General features: G+C 45.5%; 1 protein-coding gene across 1 annotated transcript; it reads right to left on the reverse strand.

Annotated features, from left to right (window-relative positions):
* Positions 1 to 2,078: 2,078 nt before the first annotated feature.
* STIP1 (stress induced phosphoprotein 1) lies at positions 2,079 to 21,973 on the reverse strand. The gene is made up of 14 exons (XM_073658531.1): positions 21,832 to 21,973; positions 18,642 to 18,851; positions 16,353 to 16,494; positions 16,134 to 16,275; positions 14,216 to 14,384; positions 13,498 to 13,624; positions 7,777 to 7,879; positions 7,117 to 7,237; positions 6,212 to 6,308; positions 4,988 to 5,112; positions 4,492 to 4,528; positions 4,007 to 4,110; positions 3,626 to 3,798; positions 2,079 to 2,407 (listed from the first exon to the last, which is right to left on the reverse strand). The coding sequence occupies exons 1-14, from the start codon at positions 21,838 to 21,840 to the stop codon at positions 2,335 to 2,337; spliced, it is 1,632 nt and encodes a 543-aa protein (XP_073514632.1). The 5' UTR covers positions 21,841 to 21,973; the 3' UTR covers positions 2,079 to 2,334.
* Positions 21,974 to 26,885: the final 4,912 nt, after the last annotated feature.

Genomic DNA, 26,885 nt, shown 5'->3' on the forward strand with positions numbered 1-26,885 from the left:
CAGAGCTGAGAAGGTCAGGTGGCAAATTGTAGCACTATAGTAAAGCTGAGCAAGTATGCAGGCCTGATGTAGCATTATAGCAGGGCAGAGCTGGGCAGGAGGCACACTGTGGCGGTATAGCAGAGCTGGGCAGGTCAGGAGGCACACTGTGGCGGTATAGCAGAGCTGGGCAGGTCAGGAGGCACACTGTGGCGGTATAGCAGAGCTGGGCAGGTCAGGAGGCACACTGTGGCGGTATAGCAGAGCTGGGCAGGTCAGGAGGCACACTGTGGCGGTATAGCAGAGCTGGGCAGGTCAGGAGGCACACTGTGGCGGTATAGCAGAGCTGGGCCGGTCAGGAGGCACACTGTGGCGGTATAGCAGAGCTGGGCCGGTCAGGAGGCACACTGTGGCGGTATAGCAGAGCTGGGCAGGTCAGGAGGCACACTGTGGCGGTATAGCAGAGCTGGGCAGGTCAGGAGGCACACTGTGGCGGTATAGCAGAGCTGGGCAGGTCAGGAGGCACACTGTGGCGGTATAGCAGAGCTGGGCAGGTCAGGAGGCACACTGTGGCGGTATAGCAGAGCTGGGCCGGTCAGGAGGCACACTGTGGCGGTATAGCAGAGCTGGGCCGGTCAGGAGGCACACTGTGGCGGTATAGCAGAGCTGGGCCGGTCAGGAGGCACACTGTGGCGGTATAGCAGAGCTGGGCCGGTCAGGAGGCACACTGTGGCGGTATAGCAGAGCTGGGCAGGTCAGGAGGCACACTGTGGCGGTATAGCAGAGCTGGGCAGGTCAGGAGGCACACTGTGGCGGTATAGCAGAGCTGGGCAGGTCAGGAGGCACACTGTGGGGGTATAGCAGAGCTGGGCAGGTCAGGAGGCACACTGTGGGGGTATAGCAGAGCTGGGCAGGTCAGGAGGCACACTGTGGGGGTATAGCAGAGCTGGGCAGGTCAGGAGGCACACTGTGGGGGTATAGCAGAGCTGGGCAGGTCAGGAGGCACACTGTGGCGGTATAGCAGAGCTGGGCAGGTCAGGAGGCACACTGTGGCGGTATAGCAGAGCTGGGCAGGTCAGGAGGCACACTGTGGCGGTATAGCAGAGCTAGGCCGGTCAGGAGGCACACTGTGGCGGTATAGCAGAGCTAGGCAGGTCAGGAGGCACACTGTGGCGGTATAGCAGAGCTGGGCAGGTCAGGAGGCACACTGTGGCGGTATAGCAGAGCTGGGCAGGTCAGGAGGCACACTGTGGCGGTATAGCAGAGCTGGGCAGGTCAGGAGGCACACTGTGGCGGTATAGCAGAGCTGGGCAGGTCAGGAGGCACACTGTGGCGGTATAGCAGAGCTGGGCAGGTCAGGAGGCACACTGTGGCGGTATAGCAGAGCTGGGCAGGTCAGGAGGCACACTGTGGCGGTATAGCAGAGCTGGGCAGGTCAGGAGGCACACTGTGGCGGTATAGCAGAGCTGGGCAGGTCAGGAGGCACACTGTGGCGGTATACTAGAGATGGGAACACTGGCAGTATAGCAGAGCTAAGCAGGAAGCACATATTGGCAGTAAAGCAGAGCTGAACAGACCAGGGTGCACATTGTGGCAGTACAGCAGAGCTGAGTAGAGCAGACCAGGAAGCACACTGTGGCCTTATAGCAGAGCCGAGCAGGGCACAAGGCACCAAATGGAGCAGTGATCGGTACCAGCCAATACTGCTTATCTGCCCGAATACTCAAGATGGTGACTTGATACCTGCACTGGGCTAAAATGACCCAGGTAAGAGACGTCATTGGCTGCAGAGGGAGGACAGAGCGCTCGACTGGATCCAAAAGAAATGAGTATCAAATTCATAAAGAGTTTTAAAACAATTGTTTCAGGTTGGAGACAAACGGGAGAAATTTGTTTATTTACGGAAGGAAAATCCTCTTTACTGTAGGGAGCTACCCAAAGCCTACAGGATATAATCAGTAACCAATCAGCTGAGAACATCGGGCCCAATGGTACTGCAGCGCCCTCTAGCAGTAAAGCATGAAATTACAAAACAAAACACAATCAGTATTTGATTCTAGATATTTGCACACGCAGAACATTTACATGAGTGATCAAAATTCATGTCACGTGCTGCTCTTTATTATTATAACAGATCAATAAACTCAACAAGTGGGAGAGATTGACAGGACAACAGCGCAATAGCAGAGTGTCTGGCGCATGGATCTCTCTCCTGGACTTTGCTGAATCAACAGGGATCTCTCCAGCATTTCCTTCAGATCTCGGCTGCTTCCTCACATGTGGAGAGAAATAATAGGAGTAGCAGAAGGGAGGAGAGATACTGACAATGGAGAAAAAGAAGGAGCACGGAATTCATCACCGAATAGCGATCAATCCAATATCCATCAGTTTCTGGATTTTCTGGGCAATGACTGGGTTCTTCAAGTGTCTGCAAAAAAAAAAAAAGAAAAAAGAAGTATTGCTAGAAGATAAGAGGCAGGGCAGGTAGACCAAACAATATATGGTGAACTAACATGCAGCTTCGAGCCCTAGTTCATGACGGGTCCATCTTTAACCCCTTCCCAACCGGGCGATTTTCAGTGTTTTTTTTTTTTTTTGCATGTGATGTACTTGGAAAGAGGGAATTTTTTTTTTTTTTTTTTTTTAATAATTTGTTAAAAATAAAAAAATTACTGTATTTTTTAGCTCTCCCATAAACCTGCAATTGTCCAATTGCTTATGCTATATACACTAATATCGAAGTATTGTTGTATATTGCAAAAATCTGTCTCATATGAACACCAGCTACGGGATGGCATTCATCGGAGTGCCGTCATGACAGGCATGGGGGTCTTTGGCAGACCCCATTATGTCAAACAATCTTGTTGAGGGGGTGACAGAGAACTGCTAGAGTAGCATTCCCCCTGGGATGTGTGCTTTAAATGCCACTGTCAGCGGCATTTAACAGGTTAACAGCTGCATGGGTGAATAACAACAGTCATCAACTGCTGGGAATTATGCGAGCTCGGCTCCTGAGACTGTATCAATGCCAGGGGGTCAAAATTGAACATAAAAATATGTCCAATGTCAATAAGGGGTTATGGAGGTTTACGCAGAATAGAAAATGACCCCCTTCCCCATCCATGGGAGATCTAATGGCTAGCACCCCCAGTGATCCTGAGAACGGGGCTTTGCAGAGTCCTGTACTGTCTTGTGGAATAGTTGGAAAAAGCTCCTTGTCTAGGTTACCGGCCACATCTGCAGTCTATTAGTGGTGGCCGGTTTCCTAGAGAGCTTGTAAGCGCTGCTGAGCATCCGGCCAGCTTCAGTGCCCTGAGCTCCTCCAAAAAGCTGCCCCTGCTTGCAACATTGTAGAGCGCACAGCATAACACAGCGGTGCAACCATGCCGCTGGTCTGAACTGTCAATCAGGAGCACACCGCCCCCAGCTAGTGGTTTGCTCAAGAAAAGAAAGTGAGCAGACAACCCTTTATGATAAGATGCCAACTAGCCCACGAAGAGTGCTGTAGCAACTGCTGAAAGCAGCTGTTCTAATATATATATATATATATATATTTTTTTTTTATCAAAAATTCTGACAGTACTTCAATGTAAAATTAATATTTGAGTAAACCGAGGCCTTCTTTAAGTCAACTGCTATTACTTACTCGCTCAGTGCCTGTGGATCCTTTTGCATCTGCTCTAATATTAGTCTCATTGCTGGATCGCTCATTATTTGCTGCACTTCCGGGTCGGCCATTGCTCTGCGCTTTACATCCTCGGGACTGTCATTTCGGTGGTACTGTGACATCATACACCTTTGATAACCATCAGTCGCTTCCTGCGTGCGTAAATGACCACAATTAACACATTTTATTTACAACTTTTCTGCCTTTGCAATCGTAGGCTTATTATATAATTTCCCAGCATGTATAAAACCTAGAAAGAAGAGGCACAGAGACCCCCACAACTGGACAAGGAGCATACAAGATCCCTCCACAAGTCCTGAGAACCCCCTATTAGAAACCTTGGCAGGCCTTGTACAGTACCTTGCAGGCAGAGTCCAGATCTAGGGCTTTCTGATAGACATCCATGGCCTTGGTGTAATCCTTCATGGCTTCTAATGCAGCAGCTTTGCGAGTATAACCTTTAACTGCGGGTTTTAAAAAAAAAAAAAAAAAATGTATGTATGTGCATATATAACAAACATATTATAAATAATATAATTTTTTTATTTTATTATTAAAAAAAAATTATACTAAAAAGACATTATTAGTTTGGAAATCTGTCTAACAAATAGACCCCAAGAGCAGAAAATACTCAGGGCTGGAGCAGACAAGAATCCTGCAAGAAGTTATTTTTCATGCAGCATTACCATCTTTCCTTGTTTCTTCTGGTTTCACATACACATGGGGACATGTATGGAAACCCATGTACGTTACAAAAGTCACACTTGCATAAAAAGTTGTGAAGGTTTCCCTTTTTGAGAATGCTTCCCTGTGGCAAAAAAAGTCGCGCCAAGCAAAATACTCACTGAATGCAGGTTCTAGTTTTATACATTCTTCACAGTCCTGGAAAAAGAAAAGAAGTAAAACTTAATACAATGAGATCAAAAGATCAGAAGGGATATTAGTATTTAGCCCCTATAATAGCTAAGTAAAGAGGAGACAGTATCTTAGGGATGGCAGAAAAAAAAAAAAAAAAAAAAAAAAAACAACAGACTATAGAGAGGGAGGAAAGTACATGGGGAGAGAAAAAAGTGCAGGATATAAGCTGTGCTGGTATAAGAGCTAAGGAAGACTGCAGCACCTGGAGAACCACAGAGCTCACATCCAGCCTATATTACTGGGAGAGACGCTCCCACAAGAGATGAATCTGAAACTTGAAATCAGGCAGTAAACTGCAATTTTCCCTTTTAGGTGTCCATAGCATTTAAATTTTATATCAATGAAAGTATTTCTAAAACTAGAGGTAGTGTTTTGGGCAATGGATTAATTTACATTTTCAGCTGTATTGCTAATATTCATTACCTTTAGTGCAAGCTGAAACTCCAGCAGTTTTGTGTAGCATGCAGCACGATTGCTGTACAATTTGGCATCTTTTGGATTCCTCTTAATTGCTTCTGAGTAATGTTTCATTGCTATTGGGTAATCCCCTGTGAGACGCAAGAGAAAATCTAGTTGTATTTCGTGTATACAGTATGTGTTCACATGTTTGCATAGAAACAGTTTTTCTAACTTTTTTTGCACCATTTTCACTTGGGCCCTTCCAATCCTAGTGATACTTCAATTATACTGATTTGCATAGATCTACATCACATGGGAAAAAAAAAAAAAGAAACTACCCATGAATTTTATATGAAGAGCTGCAACAATGCAAACCCTTAGCAGCTGATTTTTATTTATTTTGTGCTTCTGTCATCAGGTTTTTTGTCACCTAATCTGAGAGCAGGATAATGTAGGGGCAGAGACCCTGATTCCAGCGATGGGTCACTTACTGGGCTGTGGATGTAGGTTTTCATAAAATCAGTTTTATCAGCAGGAGATTATCACTAGAGGACTAGTAATCCTGCTGCCATGTAGTCCTCCATATCAGCTCAGTATAACCCCACCACCAACACTGACAGCTTTCTGTGCATGCTTTACATATGCGGTGCATCCTGTGCTTTACTCCACATCCCCTGGTCCAGCTCTGAGTCTCCATGGCTGCAGTGATGTCACGTAGGCAGCACTGCAGGCATCTGAGCTCAGCAGCTCTCCTGATGAGTACAGCATGTTCTGCGCAAAGCCATGATGTGATGTCGGCGCTGCAGACAAGAGCAGACACCAGAAGCAGCAATGGAGACTCAGCGTTGGACCAGGGCAATGCAAGTAATGCACTTTTTTTTTTTTTCTACTAATGGAGCCTATAGGATTTTTTTTTATAAAAGGGGTAAAATTGTAAAGTACTTCTAAAAACAAGCAACTCTGCAATTTCCCTTCTGTTAAATAAATGCTCTCAATCCTGGCTCATGGTCCAGATTACCGACCAGTCTCAGTGTGGTCAGTCTCCTGGGCAAAGAGCACTGAAGGAAAAAGATGAGAAACCCTTTAAAAGCAGCTTCCTAGTTACACTTACATACCAAAAGTCACCCTTGACTGTCAGCATTTGACATCCCCCATGCTCAACCTCATCTACAGCAATGCACACTGTAATTATAATATTTCCAAGGAAACTAGGGCAGACCATGGGGTTTGCAAACTAACAGGTTTTACCTTTTTGGAAGGCTTCATTGCCTTTATTCTTCTCCTCTAGAGCTAGCTCAGGATTGATGTACGCTAGTCGTTCCTGGTCCTTTAGTATTTTCTCCGCCTGCAGATAAAACAATTATAAAATTCATATACAAGAAAATTGCCATTTATAACATGCAAAACCTGTTTGGGACATTTCAAAGATCAGGAAATCGCAATGACTTGTCTCGATATTCATCGGGACAGATATATTAAATGTATTTAGAGCAGCTTTCTGGAACAAACACACTGAAAAATATATATGACATATGTATGAAGCTCTTGCACTTTTTTCAACTCGTGTTTAAAAAAAAAAGTTAGTGGGACCACAAAGTGGTGCCAAGCCCAATTCATTTATGAAAGAATTCCAAAAAAATTGGAAAATTGCGCCAGAGGTAAACTTTATTTTTATACTTCAGAAGAGGGGGGTACGTGCACATGATCAGGAAGTTCTGCGGATTTGACGCTGCCAGATGTTACAGCATAGTGGATGGGATTACTAGAAATCCCATGTCCACTATGAGTCTCTGTGCACATGCGGATACTGACATGCGGCGCGACTTTCAGGACCACAGAATGTCAATTTCTCTTGCGGGTCTGCATGTGGACTATCCCCATAGACTTGCATCAATGAGGAAAGTCCGCATGTGGGGGAAAAAAAAAAAATGCGGCCACTCATTTGTATGAGGACGAAGTGGCGCTGCAATTGTGCAGAGTCGGGGCGCGGTGGCTCCTGATCATGGGCACATACCCTAATGGATTTCTTAGCTGTGCAACACCACGACACTGCTCATATGGTATACATAAGCCGCCTTATTTGTACACAATATTTAGGGAGTTCTGTATTGCCTGTAGGCATCACACATTTCTTTCCTTCTATGATAACCGACCTGCTGACATTTCTTGAGGACGTCTGGTGTTCGGTGCTCTGCCAGAGATTTGTTGAAGAACTGAATTGCTTCCTTGTACTTTTCTTCTTTGTAATAGGAGTTTCCAATACGTGCATAAGCTCTGCAGAAAGAAGGAAGGGATAGCTTTTAGCAAGCGTGCATCAGAAAACTGAACCCATTCCAATATAAGAGAAATATTTTTGATAAGGTGTCTTTGGAAGAAAAATAAAAAAAGGATATAATTATCTACATGTTATAAGTAGAGAAAAGCTAATAAAGTCGTAGGACAATGGTCCAGCAGTCAGGTCAGTATTCAACAAGGGACCTCTGCAAAATACCTATCTGTCGACATCTGCAGCTCCTCTATTGATTAGCCGGCCTGGCACAATGTTCAATTTGCATCACGCCGTTGCATCAAACGAAGAGCCACAGATGCCATCAGGTAGGAGGCGGCATCCAGAATACTGACCAGGGTGCTACAAATCCATTTGCCCGTCTCTAGTTACAATATCAAGTTGTGAATCCAGGCAATGATATTTTTTTGTATTACATTTATAACAATGGTGTTAATATTTTAGCTACACAAGTCACAGTTTCATTGATCGGCACACAACAGAATACATAAGGACATATGAGCACACATCGCTCGCTGGAACTCACTTGGCAATCTGTCTGTAGTCTTCGCGATTTTCTCTTCCTACTTCAATGGCGTTTTCGCACAGTTCTCGGCATCGATTGTAATCCGCTTGTTCGAAGTGCACAGCTGAATAACAAATCAGTGGCGATCAGTGACATTTTGGAATACAATTTACATTTCAATTAAAGTGGTTGCCCAGTGCTAAGTTTTGTTTTTTCATTTCTTATTCATGGGTTGTTATAATATAATAAAAAACACTTACCAGACTTTATATAACTTACTAATTTCTGTTCCTATATTACATATCTGGCCTGTTATTTATGATAATCTCTTTAACCCCTTAAGGCCCGAGGGTGGTTTGCACGTTAATGACCAGGCCAATTTTTACAATTCTGACCACTGTCACTTTATGAGGTAATTACTCTGGAACGCTTCAACGGATCCCCCTGATTCTGAGATTGTTTTTTCGTGACATATTGTACTTCATGATTGTGGAAAAATTTCTTCGATATCACTTGCGTTTATTTGTGAAAAAAACGGAAATTTGGCGAAAATTTTGAAAATTTTGCAATTTTCAAAATTTGAATTTTTAAGCCCTGAAATCAGAGCGATATGTCACACAAAAGAGTTAATAAATAACATTTCCCACATGTCTACTTTACATCAGCACAATTTTGGAACCAAAATTTTTTTTTGTTAGGGAGCTATAAGGGTTAAAAGTTGACCAGCGATTTCTCATTTTTCCAACAAAATTTACAAAACCATTTTTTTAGGGACCACATCACATTTGAAGTCACTTTGAGAGGTCTTTATGACAGAAAATACCCAAAAGTGACACCGTTCTAAAAACTGCACCCCTCAAGGTGCTCAAAACCACATTCAAGAACTTTATTAACCATTCAGGTGCTTCACAGGAATTTTTTGAATGTGGAAGAAAAAAATGAACATTTAACTTTTTTCACAAAAATGTTACTTTAGACCCAATTTTTTTTATTTTCACAGGGGTAACAAGAAAAAATGGACCCCAAAATTTGTTGTGCAATTTCCCCTGGGCACGCAGATACCCAATATTTGGGGAAAAAACACTGTTTGGGCGCACGGCAGGGCTCGGAAGGGAAGGAGCGCCATTTGACTTTTTGATTGTAAAATTTGCTTGAATAATTAGCGGACGCCATGTTGTGTTTTGAGAGCCCCTGTGTGCCCAAACTTTGGAGCTCCCCCACAAGTGACCCCATTTTGGAAACTAGACCCCCCAAGGCACCTTTCTAGATGCATAGTGAGCACTTGGAACCCCCAGGTGCTTCACAAATTGATTCGTAAAAATGAAAAAGTGAAAAAAAAACCCACTTTTTCATTTTTATGAATCAATTTGTGAAGCACCTGGGGTTCCAAGTGCTCACTATGCATCTAGATAGGTGCCTTGGGGGGTCTAGTTTCCAAAATGGGGTCACTTGTGGGGGAGCTCCAATGTTTGGACACACAGGGGCTCTCCAAACGCAACATGGCGTCCGCTAACAATTTGAGTCGATTTTCCATTCAATTCGTTAGCGGACACCATGTCGCGTTTGGAGAGCCCGTGATGTGCCTAAACAGTGGAGCTCCCCCACAAGTGTCCCCATTTTGGAAACTATACCCCTCAAGGATTTTATTAAGGTGTATAGTGAACATTTTGAACCCAGAGGTACGGCACAGAATTGGTTTACATTAGGTCATCATATTGAATAAGTTGTCATTATTCTTGAGCGCAAGTGCTCGCTACTTGAGTTTGCATCGGGTACTCAGGTATGCACCATGTACAGCGTGTGCTCGAGTGACATGCTCGAGTCCCTGCTCTGCATGTTTCACGGTTATTAGACACCCAAAAAAAAACATGCGGGGATCGCTCGTGCATGGCAGGCAATCCCCGTAAAGTTTTTTTGGCCGCGAAGCATATGGGGCAGAGACTCGAGCATGTCACTCAAATACCCACGATACTCAATGCATACCAGAGCACCCGATGCAAACTCAAGTAGCGAGCACTTGCGCTCAACACTAGTCGCCATATCGTCATCTTTTTTTCTTACTTTTGAAAAAAATCCCAACCCCAGCCCTAACCATAGCACAACCCTAGCCCCAGCACAACCCTAGCCCCAGCACAACCCTAGCCCCAGCACAACCCTAGCCCTAACCCCAAACCCAGCCCTAACCCCAAACCCAGCCCTAACCCCAAACCCAGCCCTAACCCCAAACCCAGCCCTAACCCAAGAGTTTATTTTTGATGCCGTTCCTTGTGCGGTATAAGTGATTAGACGACTTTATTCTTCAGGTCGGTGTGATTACAGCAATGCCAGAATCATATGGGGTTTTTATGACTGACAGCTGTCACACACTAAAAGAAGCATTTTTTGTAAAATCTAGTTTTTGCATCGCCATATTTTGAGAGCTATAATTTTTCCAGATTTTGGCAGACAGTCATGTGACGGCTTGTTTTTTGCGGGATGACTTGACGTTGTTATTGGTGCCATTTTCAGGCACGTGACATTTTTTGATCGCTTTCTATTCCGATTTTTGGGAGGCAGAATAAACAAAAACCAACAATTCAGGAATTGTTTTTTTTTTTTTTATTATTCTGTTCCGCGTGTGGTAAAATTGATGAGTTAGCTTTATTCTTCGGGTCAGTACGTTTACAGCGGTACCACATTTGTATCATTTTTCTATGTTTTGGCGCTTATACACAATAAAAGCTATTTTATAGAAAAAAATATTTTTTAGCATCGCTTTATTCTGAGAGCTATAACTTTTATTTTTCGGCTGATGGAGCTGTATGGCGGCTTGTTTTTTGCGGGACGAGATGACGTTTTCAGCGGTACCATTTTTATTTATATGCGTCTTTTTGATCGCGTGTTATTCCACTTTTTGTTTGGCGGTATGGTGATAAAGCATTGTTTTTTGCTTCGTTTTTTTTTAACCGTGTTCACTGAAGGGGTTAACTAGTGGGACAGTTTTATAGGTCAGGTTGTTCCGGACGCGGCGATACCAAATATGGGTACTTTTATTGTTTTTGTTTTGTTTTTTTTTATAATAATATTTATTGATGGGTACATTATATTTTTATTTTTGGTGGATTATTTTTTTTATATTTTTGCAATTTTTTTTTTTCCCACTTTCAGACAGTTTATACACTTTATTACTTTGTCCCACTCTGGGACTTTCACTTTTTTTTCTCTGATCGCCTGCATAGCATAGGAATGGAGCACCATCCCTGTGTCATACAGGCTATCAGCGCTGCACAGTGAGAAGATCGTTTGGAGATGCACTGCGCATGTCCAAACAATCTTCCTGCTGTCTGGTGACCCGGATCTTGTCATGACGACATCGGGTCGTCATGGCAACACCCGGGAAGCCTTTGCAGACTGCGCTGGAAGAGGAGGTGAGTATCGGCGATCACCTCCCCTTGCCCCCGCAATGCCGCGATCGACTTCGATCGCAGCATCGCAGGGGTTAATGTGCTGGGAGCGGTGCAGGACCGCTCCATGCACATAGTACCGGGTGTCAGCTGTGACAATCAGCTGACACCCGGCGGTGATCGCGCCCGCACAGCCTGTGTGCGCGCGCGATCGCGATGACGTACTAATACGGGTCTGGCTCTTAAGTCCCAGGGCACAGACGCGTATTAGTACGTCAGATGTTGTTAAGGGGTTAACCCCTTAAGCCCCGGAGCATTTTTCCGCTTTTGCATTTTCGTTTTTGCTCCCCTTGTTCCCAGAGCCATAGCGTTTTTATTTTTTGGTCAATATGGCCATGTGAGGGCTTATTTTTTGCGGGACGAGTTGTACTTTTCAACGCCATTACTAGTTTTACCATATCCTGTACGGGAAAACGGGAAAAAAATTCCAAGTGCGGTAAAATTGCAAAAAAAGTGCAATACCACAGTTGTTTTTTATTTATTTTTTTTTACCACGTTCACTGAATGCTAAAACTGACCTGCCCTTCTTATTCTACAGGTCATTACGAGTTCATAGACACCAAACATGTATAGGTTCTTTTATATTTAAGTGGTGAAAAAAAAAATCCAAAATTTGGTAAAAATAAAAAAATAAAAATAGCGCCATTTTCTAAGACAAGTAGCGTCTCCATTTTTCGTGATCTGGGGCTGGTTGATGGCTTATTTTTTGCGCACCGGGCTGACGTTTTTATTGATAACATTTGGGGTAGATCCGATGTTTTGATCGCCCGTTATTGCATTTTATTGCAATTTTGCAGCGACCAAAAAACGTAATTCTGGCGTTTACAATTTTTTTCTCGTTACGCCGTTTACCGATCGGATTAATTCTTTTTTTATATTGATAGATCGGGCGATTCTGAACACGGCGATACCAAATATGTGTATGTAGGGTTTTTTTTTTTATATTTTATTTTGAATGGGGCGAAAGGGGGGGTGATTTAAACTTTTATTTTTTTTTTATATTTTTAAAAACTTTTTTTTTTTTTTTTTTTTTTTTTACTTTTTGCATGCTTCAATAGTCTCCATAGGAGACTAGAAGCAGCAACTGTCCGATCGCCTCTGCTACATACAGGGGACGAGCAGGTCCCCTGCATGCAGCAGAAATGGTCCTGTGTTATGAGCGCCGACCACTAGGTGGCGCTCATAGCGACAAGATCATGACAACCACAGGCGTCAGCTGCAGGCCCTGGGTTATCATGCCCACCCATCAGTGACCCGCGATCAGGCGACGGGGTCGCCGGTGGGCGGGGCTTATGACGCGCTACCCGGAAGCGCGCATTAAATGCCGCTGTTGGAGATTGACAGCGGCATTCAACATGTTAACAGCCGCGGGTGGATCGCGATTCCACTCGGGGCTGTTGCGGGCACATGTCAGCTGTATAAATCAGCTGACATGTGCTCGGTTCAGTGAGGGCTCAGCGCAGCAGCCCTCACTGAACGGGCAGTACGCAAATATGCGTACTAATACGGCACCGGTAGTTAAAGGGTTAATTATAAAATCAATAAAAAAATTTGTATTGGAAAAAAAAATAAAATAAAAAGACAAAAAAACTCATTCTGTCACCAGTGGTAATCCAGTGCAGGCTGCTCTGGTTGCAAACAATGACTGTGTCTTCTGGATGTCACGGACCACCGAAGCTTGTGCAGTGTTCAGGTGACTGGAGAAGTCGGCTGATTCTCTGATGGAATACTGCTCCAGTCACCTGAATGCTGCTGTTAATCACAGGGTCCGACACTCTGTGGTGACATCAGGACTGCGTAACCATCGCTTCTGGAAGTGGAACGGACCACCATAGCAGCCTGCGCTGAATCCCCAGGAGATGACAGCAGGAGAGTATGCTGCCGTATGTCATTTCAGAAAAACTAGTGATGAACGCAAGTGCTCGTTACTCGAGTTTACCGAGGTGCTCAGGTATGCACTGAGTATCGCAGGTGCTCGAGTGACATGTTAGAGTACCCGCGCCTGCATGTTTCGAGGCAGTTAGACAGCCACAAAACATGCAGGGGTTGCCTGACAAACACTGGTATACCCCATGTTTTGTGACTGTCTAACAGCTATGAAACATGCGGGGACGTGAACATGTCACTCGAGCACCCACGATACTTGTTGCATATCTGAGCACCCTCGGCAAACTCGAGTAACGAGCACTTGCGCTCACCACTAATAAAACCCCATACCTAGAAAGAAAATAATGTTGGGCAATCTCTTTGAAATCTAACATATAAATATTTCCAAAAACGGATCATAATAGGGACTAACCAGCCTGATTTGTTATATAAGTCATGTTAGTTGGATCAAGTTCCCGGGCTTGGGAATAGTGGTGCAGTGCAACTTCAAACTCCTTCTTCTTGTAAGCTTCATTGCCAAGCTCCTTCTCCTTCTGAGCCTGAAGAGGATGAAAAAGTTAAACATTTTGTCAAGCCATTAAAAAGAAAGAAGGAGAAGGAGAAGAAAAAAAATTAAATTGGGTGGCTCACATTGCCTTTATACAGGGGACAAATATCTGATCAGTGTTCCCCAACATGTATGAAAACAAGAGTCCCCAAGTTCCCATGAAGAGGAGGTCAAGCATGCCCACTGCTGTTAATGCATAGTCAAAGGGACTGACAAAGAGTGCAGAATATTGAGCTCTATGTCTATGTGTGTCCCATGGATTGAATAAAGATGTTCAACCTCATCTCTATTCAATTGGGGGAAATCATAACCCTTATTTTTGTGATCGGTAGGAATCTAATTGATGGAATCCTCAACGATCAGACACTTAATCTGCCATCCACATGTGATACTGATACAACTCCTTTAAAAAGAGTCTGTCTCGGTGCATCATGACGTGGACCAACATTTAAGGGCACCTTTCCATCTATCTCTGCCCTTCTCTGACTTTATGAAGCCAGAGCTGTCAATCAAAGAAGAGGGGAAGGTGGAAATAGAGGGAAAACAAGAGGGGAAATTAATAATAAACGGAATTCACGGTTACCTGTTTTTTGTTTTCTGGGAGGTCTTCTTCCATTGGCTCTGGCTTAGTCTCCTTCTTGGGCTGAGGGGGAGGGGGTGCATGAGGTTCCTCTTCGTCATCATCAACACTTCCAAGATCCACTCCGAGTAACACACTTAGTGTAGTCATGACTCGTGGATCTTGCAGCTTTCTGCAGAACAAAAATAAATAAAAAATGTTAATATTATATATTTACCAAGATGTCAGAATGTCCACAACAAAATATTTTTGGAACGACATACTGTCATTTCATCATTGCATACTTTTGTCAGCATTTTGCAATCGGCATCTGTGAGCTAAAACCAAGCAATAAAAGACTCTCCATAAGTGAGTTACTTCGAAGTATATATTCATCATGGACTGCAAACTGACCACTCCGGATTTGCATTAGTGCCGACCACGTCAGTGACAGGAGTACAGCTGACACATAGCCAGGCTCCTGCCACAACTACCATTACCGGAGAACTATGATCTTGGGAGTTGAACTTCCTAAATGATGCGTTTGACTGCTGTGCTATGGTGGTTAGATTAAGGAAAGGGTCTCCCCCTCTGTCAGCCTCATGAGGTCGCCCGATGCGGACTTATCAAATGCTCTTTTTAATATTATGTGGAAATTATACACACAGTCATTCTGACATCATGTAAAGTGGCATATTGCATCAGATATACAAGTTGCAGTATTTTTCAGACAATAGGATGCACCTTACTATGAGACGCACCCTAGGAAATAACAGAACATAGGAAAAACATATTTCCTGCTAGTTTAATCTTCCCTGGTGGTGTAAAGAAGCAGAAGTGTCAAAGTGCTCTAAAGAGGTTAAAGGTGTTCAGATTAGCATTAGTGGTTTTCGGCAGCATTCACATTCTGCACATAACTCTGCAATGCACACAGCTGTGCTGCAACAGACAGTGCACCCACACAGCTGTGCTGCAACAGACAGTGCACCCACACAGCTGTGCTGCAACAGACAGTGCACCCACACAGCTGTGCTGCAACAGACAGTGCACCCACACAGCTGTGCTGCAACAGACAGTGTACCCACACAGCTGTGCTGCAACAGACAGTGTACCCACACAGCTGTGCTGCAACAGACAATGCACCCACACAGCTCTGCTGTACTGGACATGCACAAAACTTAGCTGGTTGCATAAGTAAACACACAGAGCTCGGCTGTATACAACCATATCAATAAACATAACTATAATATACATAGACACACCTCCGCTGTAGGCATTTTACACTGATTGTATTCATGACTAGTTTAATGCCAGGTGTGAAATCTTCTTACTCCCCATACTTTCCAGTTTCCTGAAGGTGTGCAACTGATCACACGACTGATATCCTGGAAGAGTGTTTGCTTTTTCTCTCCTGCCCAGCTCCAATCAGAAAGATCAATGTTGGGAAGGCAGAGAGATCAGTGCACTGTATAGTTCTCTCAGTGACTGCGAAGGAAGCTACAGAAAAACTTGCGTCGGAACTTTAAGTCGCACGCACTTTTTAGCAAGTTTTTTTTCTTGCTAAATAGTGCATCTTGTAGACAGAAAAATATGGTGTAGATTGTTTTCTCAATAAAGTTAGGCAGCGTATTATAAGTGGCAGAAGCACTTAAAAACACAATTTATTTTATTTACAGTTAGACAGCGGTGCCTACGTGGATTAATGCACTAGTGTAAAGAGGACCCACACTGACGTAAAAAAACATACTAGGGCCTTGGGAGCAACAACTTAAAAGGGGTTATGCAGAGTTAGTAAAACATTGCTCCACACCTATCTTCAGGTTATAAGCGGCATTGCAGGTTGGCTAAACTCACTACCAGACACAACCCATAGACATGTGGAGAAATTATTGCCATGAACGATAACCTCTTACGGTCTCCTTATAGAGGAGTTTGTACTCACGTGCCGAGGTCAGATGGTTTGCTTCTTAGTTGATCTATAAGCTCTTTGTAGCTGGGGTCACTAAGGAGGGCTCGTGTACGAGGGTCGGACTCTAATTTCTGGAACAGGTTAGGGGAATTGAAAGGATTCATAAACTTTCTTTCTGCAGAAAAAACGAAAATCTAATTAGTAAATCCGATAAAAAAATAAGATTGGTGGCCTTGTGAAATGAATCCGTACCCGCTAGCCTTGCCTCCATGTTCTGCAGGCCCTCCTTTAGCTGTGCATTTGTAGGCTCATGTCTTAGACCCTCTTCATAGGTTTTCTTGGCTTCTTCAAAGCGATTAAGAAATTCCAAGGCTGCAGCTTTTCGGGAATATCCCTATATAAGAATGGGAACATTAAATTTATGGTTATTCAGCTAGTTCTACGTAGCCAGAAAAGATTATTTTCAATTTTATTACAAGCATAAAATACCATTACAAGACCCAAGTACAGCATGGAAGACACATTTATTGGGGTACGCAGCACCATGTGTATAGACCTTTCTGCAAAGGAGGAAGACCGAGGTAGAAATAATGAGTTCTACAGGATGGAAACTAATGTCCAATAGCCTGGTGTCATCTAAAGGTGTATTCCCATTTTAATAAATGATGGCAAATCGTCAACACCTGTGGGACCCCCGCCGATCCTGAGAACGAAGGGGCACTTACAGCACTGTGTTCTCTTCAGATTTGGACCCATTAACTTGAATAGAGGCGCAGCAAAGAGGGAGGTGGGGAATGTCCCAGATCGGAGGAAAAAACGTGAAGTGGACGCAGTGCTGCAGCCACGTCAATATCAGGTCGGACCCCTAGTGATCAATAAGTGATATGCCATAACTTACCAAGATGAGAAAACCTCTGAGTGTAGATAAAAGGCAGGCAATAGTTTACAGACAGGATGTGTTTCTTGTGGCCAACAAGCCATCGTATTTTTCGGACTATAAGACGCACTTTCACCCCCCCTGCAAATTTGAGAAGAAAATGGGAGTGTGTCTTATAGTCGAATGTAGCCTACCTTGGGGGGGCCGCAGCGGTGAAGAAGGGTCACAGGAGGCAGGGTCTCCGCTGCAGGATGCTGGTGATGGAAGGAGTGGGGCGATGCTTCGGGCCCTGGGCTGGGAGGGGGGGGGGGTGCCCCGATGCTGCGGGCCCTGGGCCTGGAGGAGGGGGTGTCCCGGCACTGAGAAGCTGCGGGCCCTGGGCTTGAAGGAAGGGGTGCTCCGGCGCTGAGAGGCTGAGGGCCCTGGGCTCGGAGGAGAGGGTGTCCTGGCACTAAGAAGCTGCGGGCCCTGGGCTTGAAGGAGGGGGTGCCCCGGCACTGAGAAGCTGCGGGCCCTGGGCTTGAAGGAGGGGGTGCCCCGGCACTGAGAAGCTGCGGGCCCTGGGCTTGAAGGAGGGGGTGCCCCGGCACTGAGAAGCTGCGGGCCCTGGGCTTGAAGGAGGGGGTGCCCCGGCACTGAGAGGCTGCGGGCCCGGGGCTTGAAGGAGGGGGTGCCCCAGCACTGAGAGGCTGCGGGCCCGGGGCTTGAAGGAGGGGGTGCCCCAGCACTGAGAGGCTGCGGGCCCGGGGCTTGAAGGAGGGGGTGCCCCAGCACTGAGAGGCTGCGGGCCCGGGGCTCGAAGGAGGGGGTGCCCCAGCACTGAGAGGCTGCAGGCCCTGGGCTTGAAGGAGGGGGTGCCACAGTACTGCGAGCTCTGGGCTTGGAGTAGGGGGCGTCCCGACGCTGCGAGCCCTGGGCTTGGAGTAGGGAGTGACCCGGCACTGCCATTTTCCTGAAGCCCACTGCCAGGAGATCAATGTGCGCAGTGGGGACTCCGCTCCTGCCTTGCACTGCCGACATTTTCCTGAAGCCCATTGCCGGGAGATCAATGGCTCCTGCATCGCAGCGCCATGACACCCCCTCCTCCTCCCAGCCCAGGAACCACAGCATCGCCCCACTCCAGCCTCCTGTGAAAATGCTCCACCGCCACCCCCCATAATAAAATTCGGACCACAAGATGGAACCCCAGTTTCACATTAAAATATCTTATTTTTTAAATTTTCCTCCTCTAAATTTGGGGTGATTCTTATAGTCTGAAAAATACAGTACTTTTTCCAAATTCAGCAGTAGCTGTATTAAGATTTGAGTACCTTTTTTGCCTCCCTATAGGGGAATATCAGGAGGTAGGCAGTATCATCTATCTATAGGATAAGGGATAACCCTTATTGTTGGGGACCCCACGGATTGCCAGAATGAAGCACTTTTTTGCCCCCATTATTAAGGAATGGCAGTACACATGCTCCATTCATTTTATATGGGACTAATGGAGAAAACCCAATGCAGCACTCAGAATGAATGGAGCCGTGGTAGGACATGTGCATTGTAATGGGGATAAGTGTCCCGTACTGGCAATCAGTGGAGATAGGCGTTAAGTTCTCCCTAGTGGAATACCCCTTTAAATCTTGCAGTAGATGTAGGTTACATACGTGTGAATACAGTTATACCTTGCCCCAGTCTGACTTCAGCTCTACGGTTTTGCAGCCATCTTCTAGGGCTTTGGCATACTCCCTCTTTTTGGCGTAGGCAGCTGAGCGATTACTAAACAACACGTGATTTTTGGGGTCCAGTTTGATGGCTTCTGTGTAGCATCGCACCGCTTCGTCCAAGTTCCCGGCTGACAGAGCTTTATTACCCTTCTCTTTTAATTCGTTAGCCTGATAAAAGAGAAAAAAACAACACAGGTGAATGAACGCAAAGCTGGGATTTCCCCCGGATCCATGTTCTGCACCATGTAAACGGCAATGTCATGAGCAAAACAGGCAGCATACATGAAGCCAGCCCTGCTATAGTTTGCAAACCATGGCTTAACCCCTTATGTTATACAGGCCCCTAACACTACCACCCCCACACTGACTCACTAAGGGCAGCGTGGGTTGGATAGAGAAAAAAAAAAACAAACAGTTTGAATGATTTTCTTTTCTGCGGAGAACCATACAATTCCTGAGCTGGAAAGCAATTATTCAAAGCAAAGGCTACACTATAATTTCACCACTTAAACCAAGATTTAGCAGGAAGGAGTCAACAACAGCTACCATTAAAGGGGCTGTCCGAGATCTAAAACAGCTGCTTTGGCCAAGAGTGAGGTCGGCAGCGGCTGCGATCTTTAAATCGCTTGATCTTGCAGCTGTTCCAGTCCCCTTAATACGAGCTGCAATCATCGTTAAACAATGAAGGAAAAAAAAAAGGGGGGCACAGAATTTCAGGAAAAGAACATCTCGCCATTAAGCATGGTGGTGGATCAATTCATGCTTTGGGCTTGTGTTGCAGCCAATAGCAAGGGGAACATTTCACGGGTAGAGGGAAGAATGGATTCAAGGAAATTTCAGCAAATTCTTGATGTAAATGCAACACCATCTGTAAAAAAAAGCTGACGTTGAAAAGAGGATGGCTTGTACGAAAGGATAATGATCCTAAACACACGTCAAAATCAACAATAGACTTCCTCAAAAGGCGCAAGCTGAAGGTTTTACAATGGCCCTCACAGTCGCCTGATCTCAACATCATTGAAAATTTGTGGCTAGACATCAAAATAGCAGCGCATGCAAGACGCCCCAGGAATCTCACAGAACTGGATTTAACAAGGAAGAATGGATGAAAATCCCTCAAACAAGAATTAAGATTCGTCTGGCTACAAAACGCGTTTACACGCTGTGATACTTTCAAAAGGGGATGATACTAGGTACTGAACATGCCGGGTGCCCAAACTTTTCGACCCGTTTTATTTTTTGTAATTTTTAAAACATAAAATATTAATATACATACTTTTTTGCCTTAAATACAAAGGAAATGTGTCATCGTTAACTTTAGGCCTTTTAGAGATCATTTCATCGTCAACTTGCTTAACTGTTCACAATAACAGTAATTTTGACCAAGGGTGCCCAAACTTTTACATGCCACTGTATATACCAAACTCTTCGACTTATTTGCCACCATTCTATCAATTTATCAGGATTAAATTAGGAGCACAGAAAACTTTTTAGCGATCAGTTATGTGACAGCTCCTGGCACAAAGTGCAGAAACCGGTGCATATATAAGCTAAACCGGACTGTCACGTCGGAGCAGTGCGACCAGGACGCTTCCCTGCAGCCTTTTCTGCAAATGTCATGTTGGGTCACGCTGTACTGTGCTGATAGATCTGCAGGACAGAGGGGGACGGCCGGCCTCGCCGCTGATGTCTCACAGTATTATCAGAAAGGACACGGTCATAAACCACAGAGGCGAGAACCACGCTCCGGCACGTCCTACTGATGGGCGCAGCAGTGTTGAATGATGCGTTTTTTAATAAATCCACATTTTTATAGGACTCTTGTGCTGGATTAATTCTAGCAAAACTTTGACGGCTGCATTTACACCAGAAGTGTCTAAATTCATAGCGGCAGTAGGACTGCGCAATAAAGTGCTGAAGTCACATGACCACGGTGGCCAATCACATGGTTCAGCACTCCTGCTGCCGCTTTGAACAATTTTACGAAATTCCCACTAAATCTGCAGAGAAAATCCGCAGCGGATTTGACATTTGCCTCACGATCATTTTTTCTATGGATGATCACACAGATCTCAAAGGGTGAAATCTCCAATAAATCTGTAGAATTGTGAATACAGCAGAATTGTGAATACGGCTCTGGGTTACACAATACAGAATTGCTGCAAAGGTGAAGCCAAGTGTCTTTTAGAGGGATAGGTGATAACTTTTTGATTAGTGCAGGGTCTGACTGCTGGGACTGGCACCAATCATCAGAACAGGGAATTCTTATCTCCGTTACTATACGGAGAGGCAGCGTGCAGCCCGACCGCTGCGCCATTCATTCTGCACAGAGCTGCCGAGCTCGGCCTGCGCTCAGCTGAGAATGCATGGAGCGGCGGTCGGGCTTCTGACATGAAGTTCTATTTTGCAAAGTGGATAAAAGTTCGGTCGGGACTTAAAATTACTGATCTGTCACTCAGTGCAGACCCCAGAGGTCAGACCCCCCGATCAGCAAGTTATCATCAATCCTGCAGACAGGTGACGACTCGCTTTCACTAGACAAAATAATTGCAGGCGCAAGAAACTCCTCCACGCTGCCACGTCCAGGCGTGAGACCCTCCTCCACGCTGCCACGTCCAGGTGCCCCATCCAGTCCAAGTGGGGGACCCTCCACGCCGCCCCATCCAGTCCAAGCGGGGGACCCTCCACGCCACCCCATCCAGTCCAAGCGGGGGACCTCCCACGCCGCCCCGTCCACCCGGGAGACCTCCCACGCCGCCCCGTCCACCCGGGAGACCTCCCACGCCGCCCCGTCCACCCGGGAGACCTCCCACGCCGCCCCGTCCACCCGGGAGACCTCCCACGCCGCAGACCCTTCGCACCGCCCAGTCCACGCAGGGCACTGATGTCAGGTCAGATCTTTCACTAACACCAGCCACACAGGGGTCAGTCCCGCCCTCCAGCCGCCATGTGGCCCCGGGCAGAGGAGCAGTAGGATCCCGGACGTGCAGTTCCTGCCTCCTCACACAGGCCGGTGGCTGCTGCCGATAGTAGGGCGGCTCGCAGTCTCCTCACCGGTACAGCCCCTTCTCCTCACCATTCTACAACTACACTAAGTCTCTGCAGACTATTCCCGCCGCCGCCAGTAACTTCTGCCGCTGCCCCTTACCGTCTCCATAGCTGCACTGTATTCCGGCCTCTCCACGCGTCTTCTCGAACCTACTAGAAGATGACAGCTCTGCGCCCGCCCACTCAGCGCCGCACCATTCGTGGAAGTCTTTAAACGAACGCTGTTGGTTGGACGGCGCCCACGTCAATCATCAAGCCGCTCCTCTCTCTTCCCTTTACAGGGCGTTGCCAGGCGCCAGTAAACCCCGCCCCTCGGAGAGCTGGCACGCTATTGGTCAGGGCGGTTATTGTGAATTCGGTGGAATTGGCCGGTGAATTCTGGAAGCTTCTACTATGGGGATTGGCTGACGTCACGGGCTCCGCCTGCCATTGGCCAATGTTCCAGTCATTCCTTAAACCCCGCCCATATTCTTCATTGACAAAAACGTGACGTCACGAAGGTGCAAGAGAAACGAGCGTTCTAGTGACGTCATCCTGAAGAAAAGTCTCATTGTAGATACAGATTTTATGTTACAGGGAAAGTCTATCAATTTAACCCCTTAATAAAAAATATGTATATTTTTATTCCAGGAGCCATAACTTTTTCATTTTCACAGTCATTTGTGGCCCCATTTTCCAAAAACTGTAATTTTTTTTCTGTCTTTTCTGTGTGTGCCAAGCTGCAGTTTTTATTGATACCACTTTGGGATACAGTCAATGTTTTGTTTTTTTTGGTCACTTTTTATTTCATTTTAATGTAGCAACCAAACAAAAAAACAACAATTTTGGCTCTTATAAATACTTTTTTCTTTCTATGGTGTTTACCTTATGGATTATTTGCTATTTTTATTCAAATTATTATGTTTATAGGTATAAATATAAAATATATAAAAACAGAATAATGTGAATAAAAATAGAAAAGTTAAAAAAGAGCATATACTGCAGCAAAACAAACATACGTCTCATCTCATATCCTCCCTGTCTCACAATCCTAAACAGCTATTCAACACTTTCAATTCTCTCCTCCGTCCCCCAGCGCCTCCTCCATCTCCTCTCATCTCAGCTGAAGACTTTGCCTCATTCTTCAAGTAGAAGGTTGACTCCATCAGACAATGCTTTTGCCTAAAGTCTCCCCAGTCCCTCCTCACACCTACTCAATCCTCCTCCTCCAAAACCAGCTTCTCCACCATTACAGACGATCAACTTTCCTCTTTACACTCCAAGTCACATCTCACCACCTGCGAACTTGAGCCAATCCCGTCCCACCTCATCCCTAACCTTACCACTATCCTCATCCCAACCCTAACCCACCATTTCAACCTGTCACTAACAACTGGTGTATTCCCCTCATGTTTCAAACATGCCTCAATCACACCCATCCTCAAAAAGGCCTCACTTGCCCCAACCTATCTGACTAGCTATCGCCTCATATCACTTCTCCCCTATGCCTCAGATCTACTGGAACAACATGTCTATTCTGAACTGTCCTCACACCTCTCCTCAAGCGCCTTCTTTGATCGCTTACAATCTGGTTTCTGACCACATCACTCCACTGAAACAGCCCTGGCTAAAGTCACCAACGACCTACTAACCGCCAAATCCAAGCGACACTACTCTGTCCTCCTCCTCCTTGACCTGTCATCTGCCTTCGACACAGTGGGCCATTCTCTCTTACTACAGATTCTCTCATCTCTTGGCATCACAGATTTGGCCCTATCTTGGATCTCCTCATACCTAACAGACCAGACATTCAGCGTCTCCCACTCACACACCACCTACTCATCTCGCTCCCTATCTGTCGGTGTCCCCCAAGGTTCAGTTCTAGGACCCCTGCTCTTCTCCATCTACACCTTCAGCCTGGGGGCAGCTCATAGGGTCTCATGGGTTTCAGTATCACCTCTATGCCGACAACATACAGATCTACCTCTCTGGACCCGATATCTCCTCCCTACTAACCAGAATCCCACAATGTCTGTCCGCTATTTCATCCTTCTCTGATAGATTTCTAAAACTTAACATGGATAAAACTGAATTCATCATCTTTCCCCCATCTCACTCAACGCCCCCAACTGACCTATCAATCATAGCTAATGGCTGCTCACTGTCCCCAGTTCTGCAAGCTCGCTGCCTCGGGGTAACCCTAGACTCTCATCTCTCCTTCAAACCACATATCCAAGCCCTTTCCACTTCCTGCTGACTCCAACTCAAAAACATCTCCTAGATCCGCACATTCCTCAACCAAGAATCTGCAAAAACACTAGTGCACGCCCTCATCATCTCCCGCCTCGACTACTACAACCTCCTGCTCTATGGCCTCCCTTCCAACACTCTCGCACCCCTCCTATCTATCCTTAACTCTGCTGCCCGACTAATCCACCTGTCCCCACGCTACTCCCCGGCCTCTCCTGTCAATCCCTTCACTGGCTCCCCATTACCCAGAGACTCCAGTTCAAAACCCTAACCATGGCATACAAAGCCATCCAAAACCCGTCTCCTCCATACATCTGTGACCTAGTCTCCCGGTACTTACCTGCACGCAACCGCCGATCCTCACAAGATCTCCTTCTCTACTCCCCTCTTATCTCCTCTTCCCACAATCGCATACAAGATTTCTCCCATATATCCCCCCTACTCTGGAACGCTCTACCCCAACATATCAGGCTCTCGCCTACCGTGGAAACCTTCAAAAGGAACCTGAAGACCCACCTCTTCCGACAAGTCTACAAACTGCAGTAACCCTCGCCCCAAAATACCACTGCGCAACCAGCTCTACCCTCACCTACTGTATCCCCACCCATCCCCTGTAGACTGTGAGCCCTCGCGTGCAGGGTCCTCGCTCCTCCTGTACCAGTTGCCGACTTGTATTGTTCAAAATTTATAGTAATTGTTTGTGCTATGTATACCCCTTTCACATGTAAAGCGCCATGGAATAAATGGCGCTATAATAATAAATAATAATAATATATTTATATATATAAATCTTGAAAAACAGCAGCACTAACTAAGTGGGTGCAAAAGGAGTTTTTGGGGCTTATATATATAATACACAGTTGAAACCAGAAGTTTACATAGAGCAAGGAAAAAGAGAGCACCAGGTATCCAGCGGATCTTCATTAAAATATAGCTTTTATTGGAAACATATAAAAGCAGCCATGTCACAAGGACAACACAAGGAGTACTAATCCACAGAGCATGGTAGCATGGACTACCATGCTCTGTGGATTAGTACTCCGTGTGTTGTCCTTGTGACATGGCTGCTTTTATATGTTTCCAATAAAAGCTATATTTTAATGAAGATCCGCTGGATACCTGGTGCTCTCTTTTTCCTTGCTCTATATTCCAAGTGATTGCCTGGAACCAAGTCTATTCCGCTGTCGGATCACCTCTAACACAGAGCCTCCAGCTGTCTACTAACGGGTGAGCTGATATTTTTTTCCCTCTCCCTCTTCCCTGCTATTTTGCCAAGAAGTTTACATACACTATATAAAAAGACACATCTGCATGTTTTTCTCAATATCTGACATGAAATCAGAATAAACCTTCCCCGTTTTAGGTCATTTAGGATTACCATCATTTTTAATATTTGCCAAATGGCAGAATAATGAGAGAGAGAGAATGTTTTAAGGCATTTTTATTACTTACTGCAAAGTCAAAAGTTTACATACATTTCATTAGTATTTGGTACCATTGCCCTTAAACTGAATGACTTGGGTCAAACGTTTGGGATATCCTTCCACAAGCTTCTCACAATAGTTGGTCGGAATTTGGGCCCATTCCTCCTGACAAAACTGGTGTAACTGATCCAGGTTTGTAGGTTGACTTGCTCGCACCTGCCTTTTCAGCTTTGCTCATAAATTTTCAATAAGATTGAGATCAGGACTTTGTGCGTTAAGGTACTTTGTTACCATTTTGGCAGCATGCTTCGGGTCATTGTCCATTTGGAAGACCCATTTACGCCCAAGCTTTAACTTCCTGGCTGATGTCTTGAGATGTTGCTTCAGTATTCCCACATCTTTTTTTCTCATGATGCCATCTATTTTGTGAAGTGCACCAGTCCCTCCTGCAGGAAAATAACCCACAACATGATGCTGCCACCCCCACGTTTCACAGTTGGGATGGTGTTCTTAGGCTTCCAAGCTTCTCTCTTTTTCCTCCAAAAGTAACGATGGTCATTATGCCCCAAAAGTTCAATTTTAGTTTAATCAGACCACAGGACATGTCTCCAAAAATTAAGTTGTTTGTTCCTGTGTGCATTTGCAAACATTAATCTGGCTTTTTTATGTTTCTTTTCGAGTAATGGCTTCTTCCTGGCAGAGTGGCCTTTCAGCCCATGTTGATACAGTACTCGTTTCACTGTGGATATTGACGCAATCTTACCAGCTACTGCCATCATCTTCACAAGGTTTTTTGCTTTTGTCCTTGGGTTGATATGCACATGTCGGACCAAAGCACGTTCATCTCTGGGACACACAACCCGTCTCCTTCCTGAGAGGTATGATGGCTGGATATTCTCATCTTGTTTGTACTTGCGTATAATTGTGGCACCTTCAGGTATCTTGAAATTGTACCCAAGGATGAGCCAAAGTTGTGCAAGTCCACAATTCTCTCCCTGATATCTTGGCTGATTTCTTTAGACTTTGTAACATTCCTGGCGGCGTGCTTGCATGGTGCACCACCTCCCACCATGCAAGACCGCAATCTTACCTGTCAGTTCATGCTCCACTCTTTGTTTCAGTTCCTGCTGTGTCCATATCTCTTGTCTGATTGCTTAGGGCGTTGGTGCGGCTTTCTGCTTGTTTCTTATAGCTACCGTTTGTACAGTCCTAATGCATCCCCAGCCTATTGCTGTGAGTCACTGGATACTTAAACCCCCTCCACCCAGTAGGAGGTGCCTGAGCAACACCTTTACTCAGTTTGTCTTTGCAACTGAGTTGCCAGGTCCTGTCCTGTATCTAGTCTGTTTCTGCCACCCTGGGGGCTGTATACCCAGGCCTGTTACCTGTACTTGTGACTTTAGTCCGTTACCGCCACCCTGGGGGCTGAGTTCCCAGGTTCGTTCCTGTATCTTGTTTCTGGTTCAGATCCTGTCTGAACAGTGTCCTAGTCCGTTACCTG

The sequence above is a fragment of the Phyllobates terribilis genome, unplaced genomic scaffold, assembly GCF_046119375.1.
Source record: "Phyllobates terribilis strain yellow unplaced genomic scaffold, ASM4611937v1 Scaffold_13__5_contigs__length_258822181, whole genome shotgun sequence".
NCBI lineage: Eukaryota > Metazoa > Chordata > Amphibia > Anura > Dendrobatidae > Phyllobates > Phyllobates terribilis.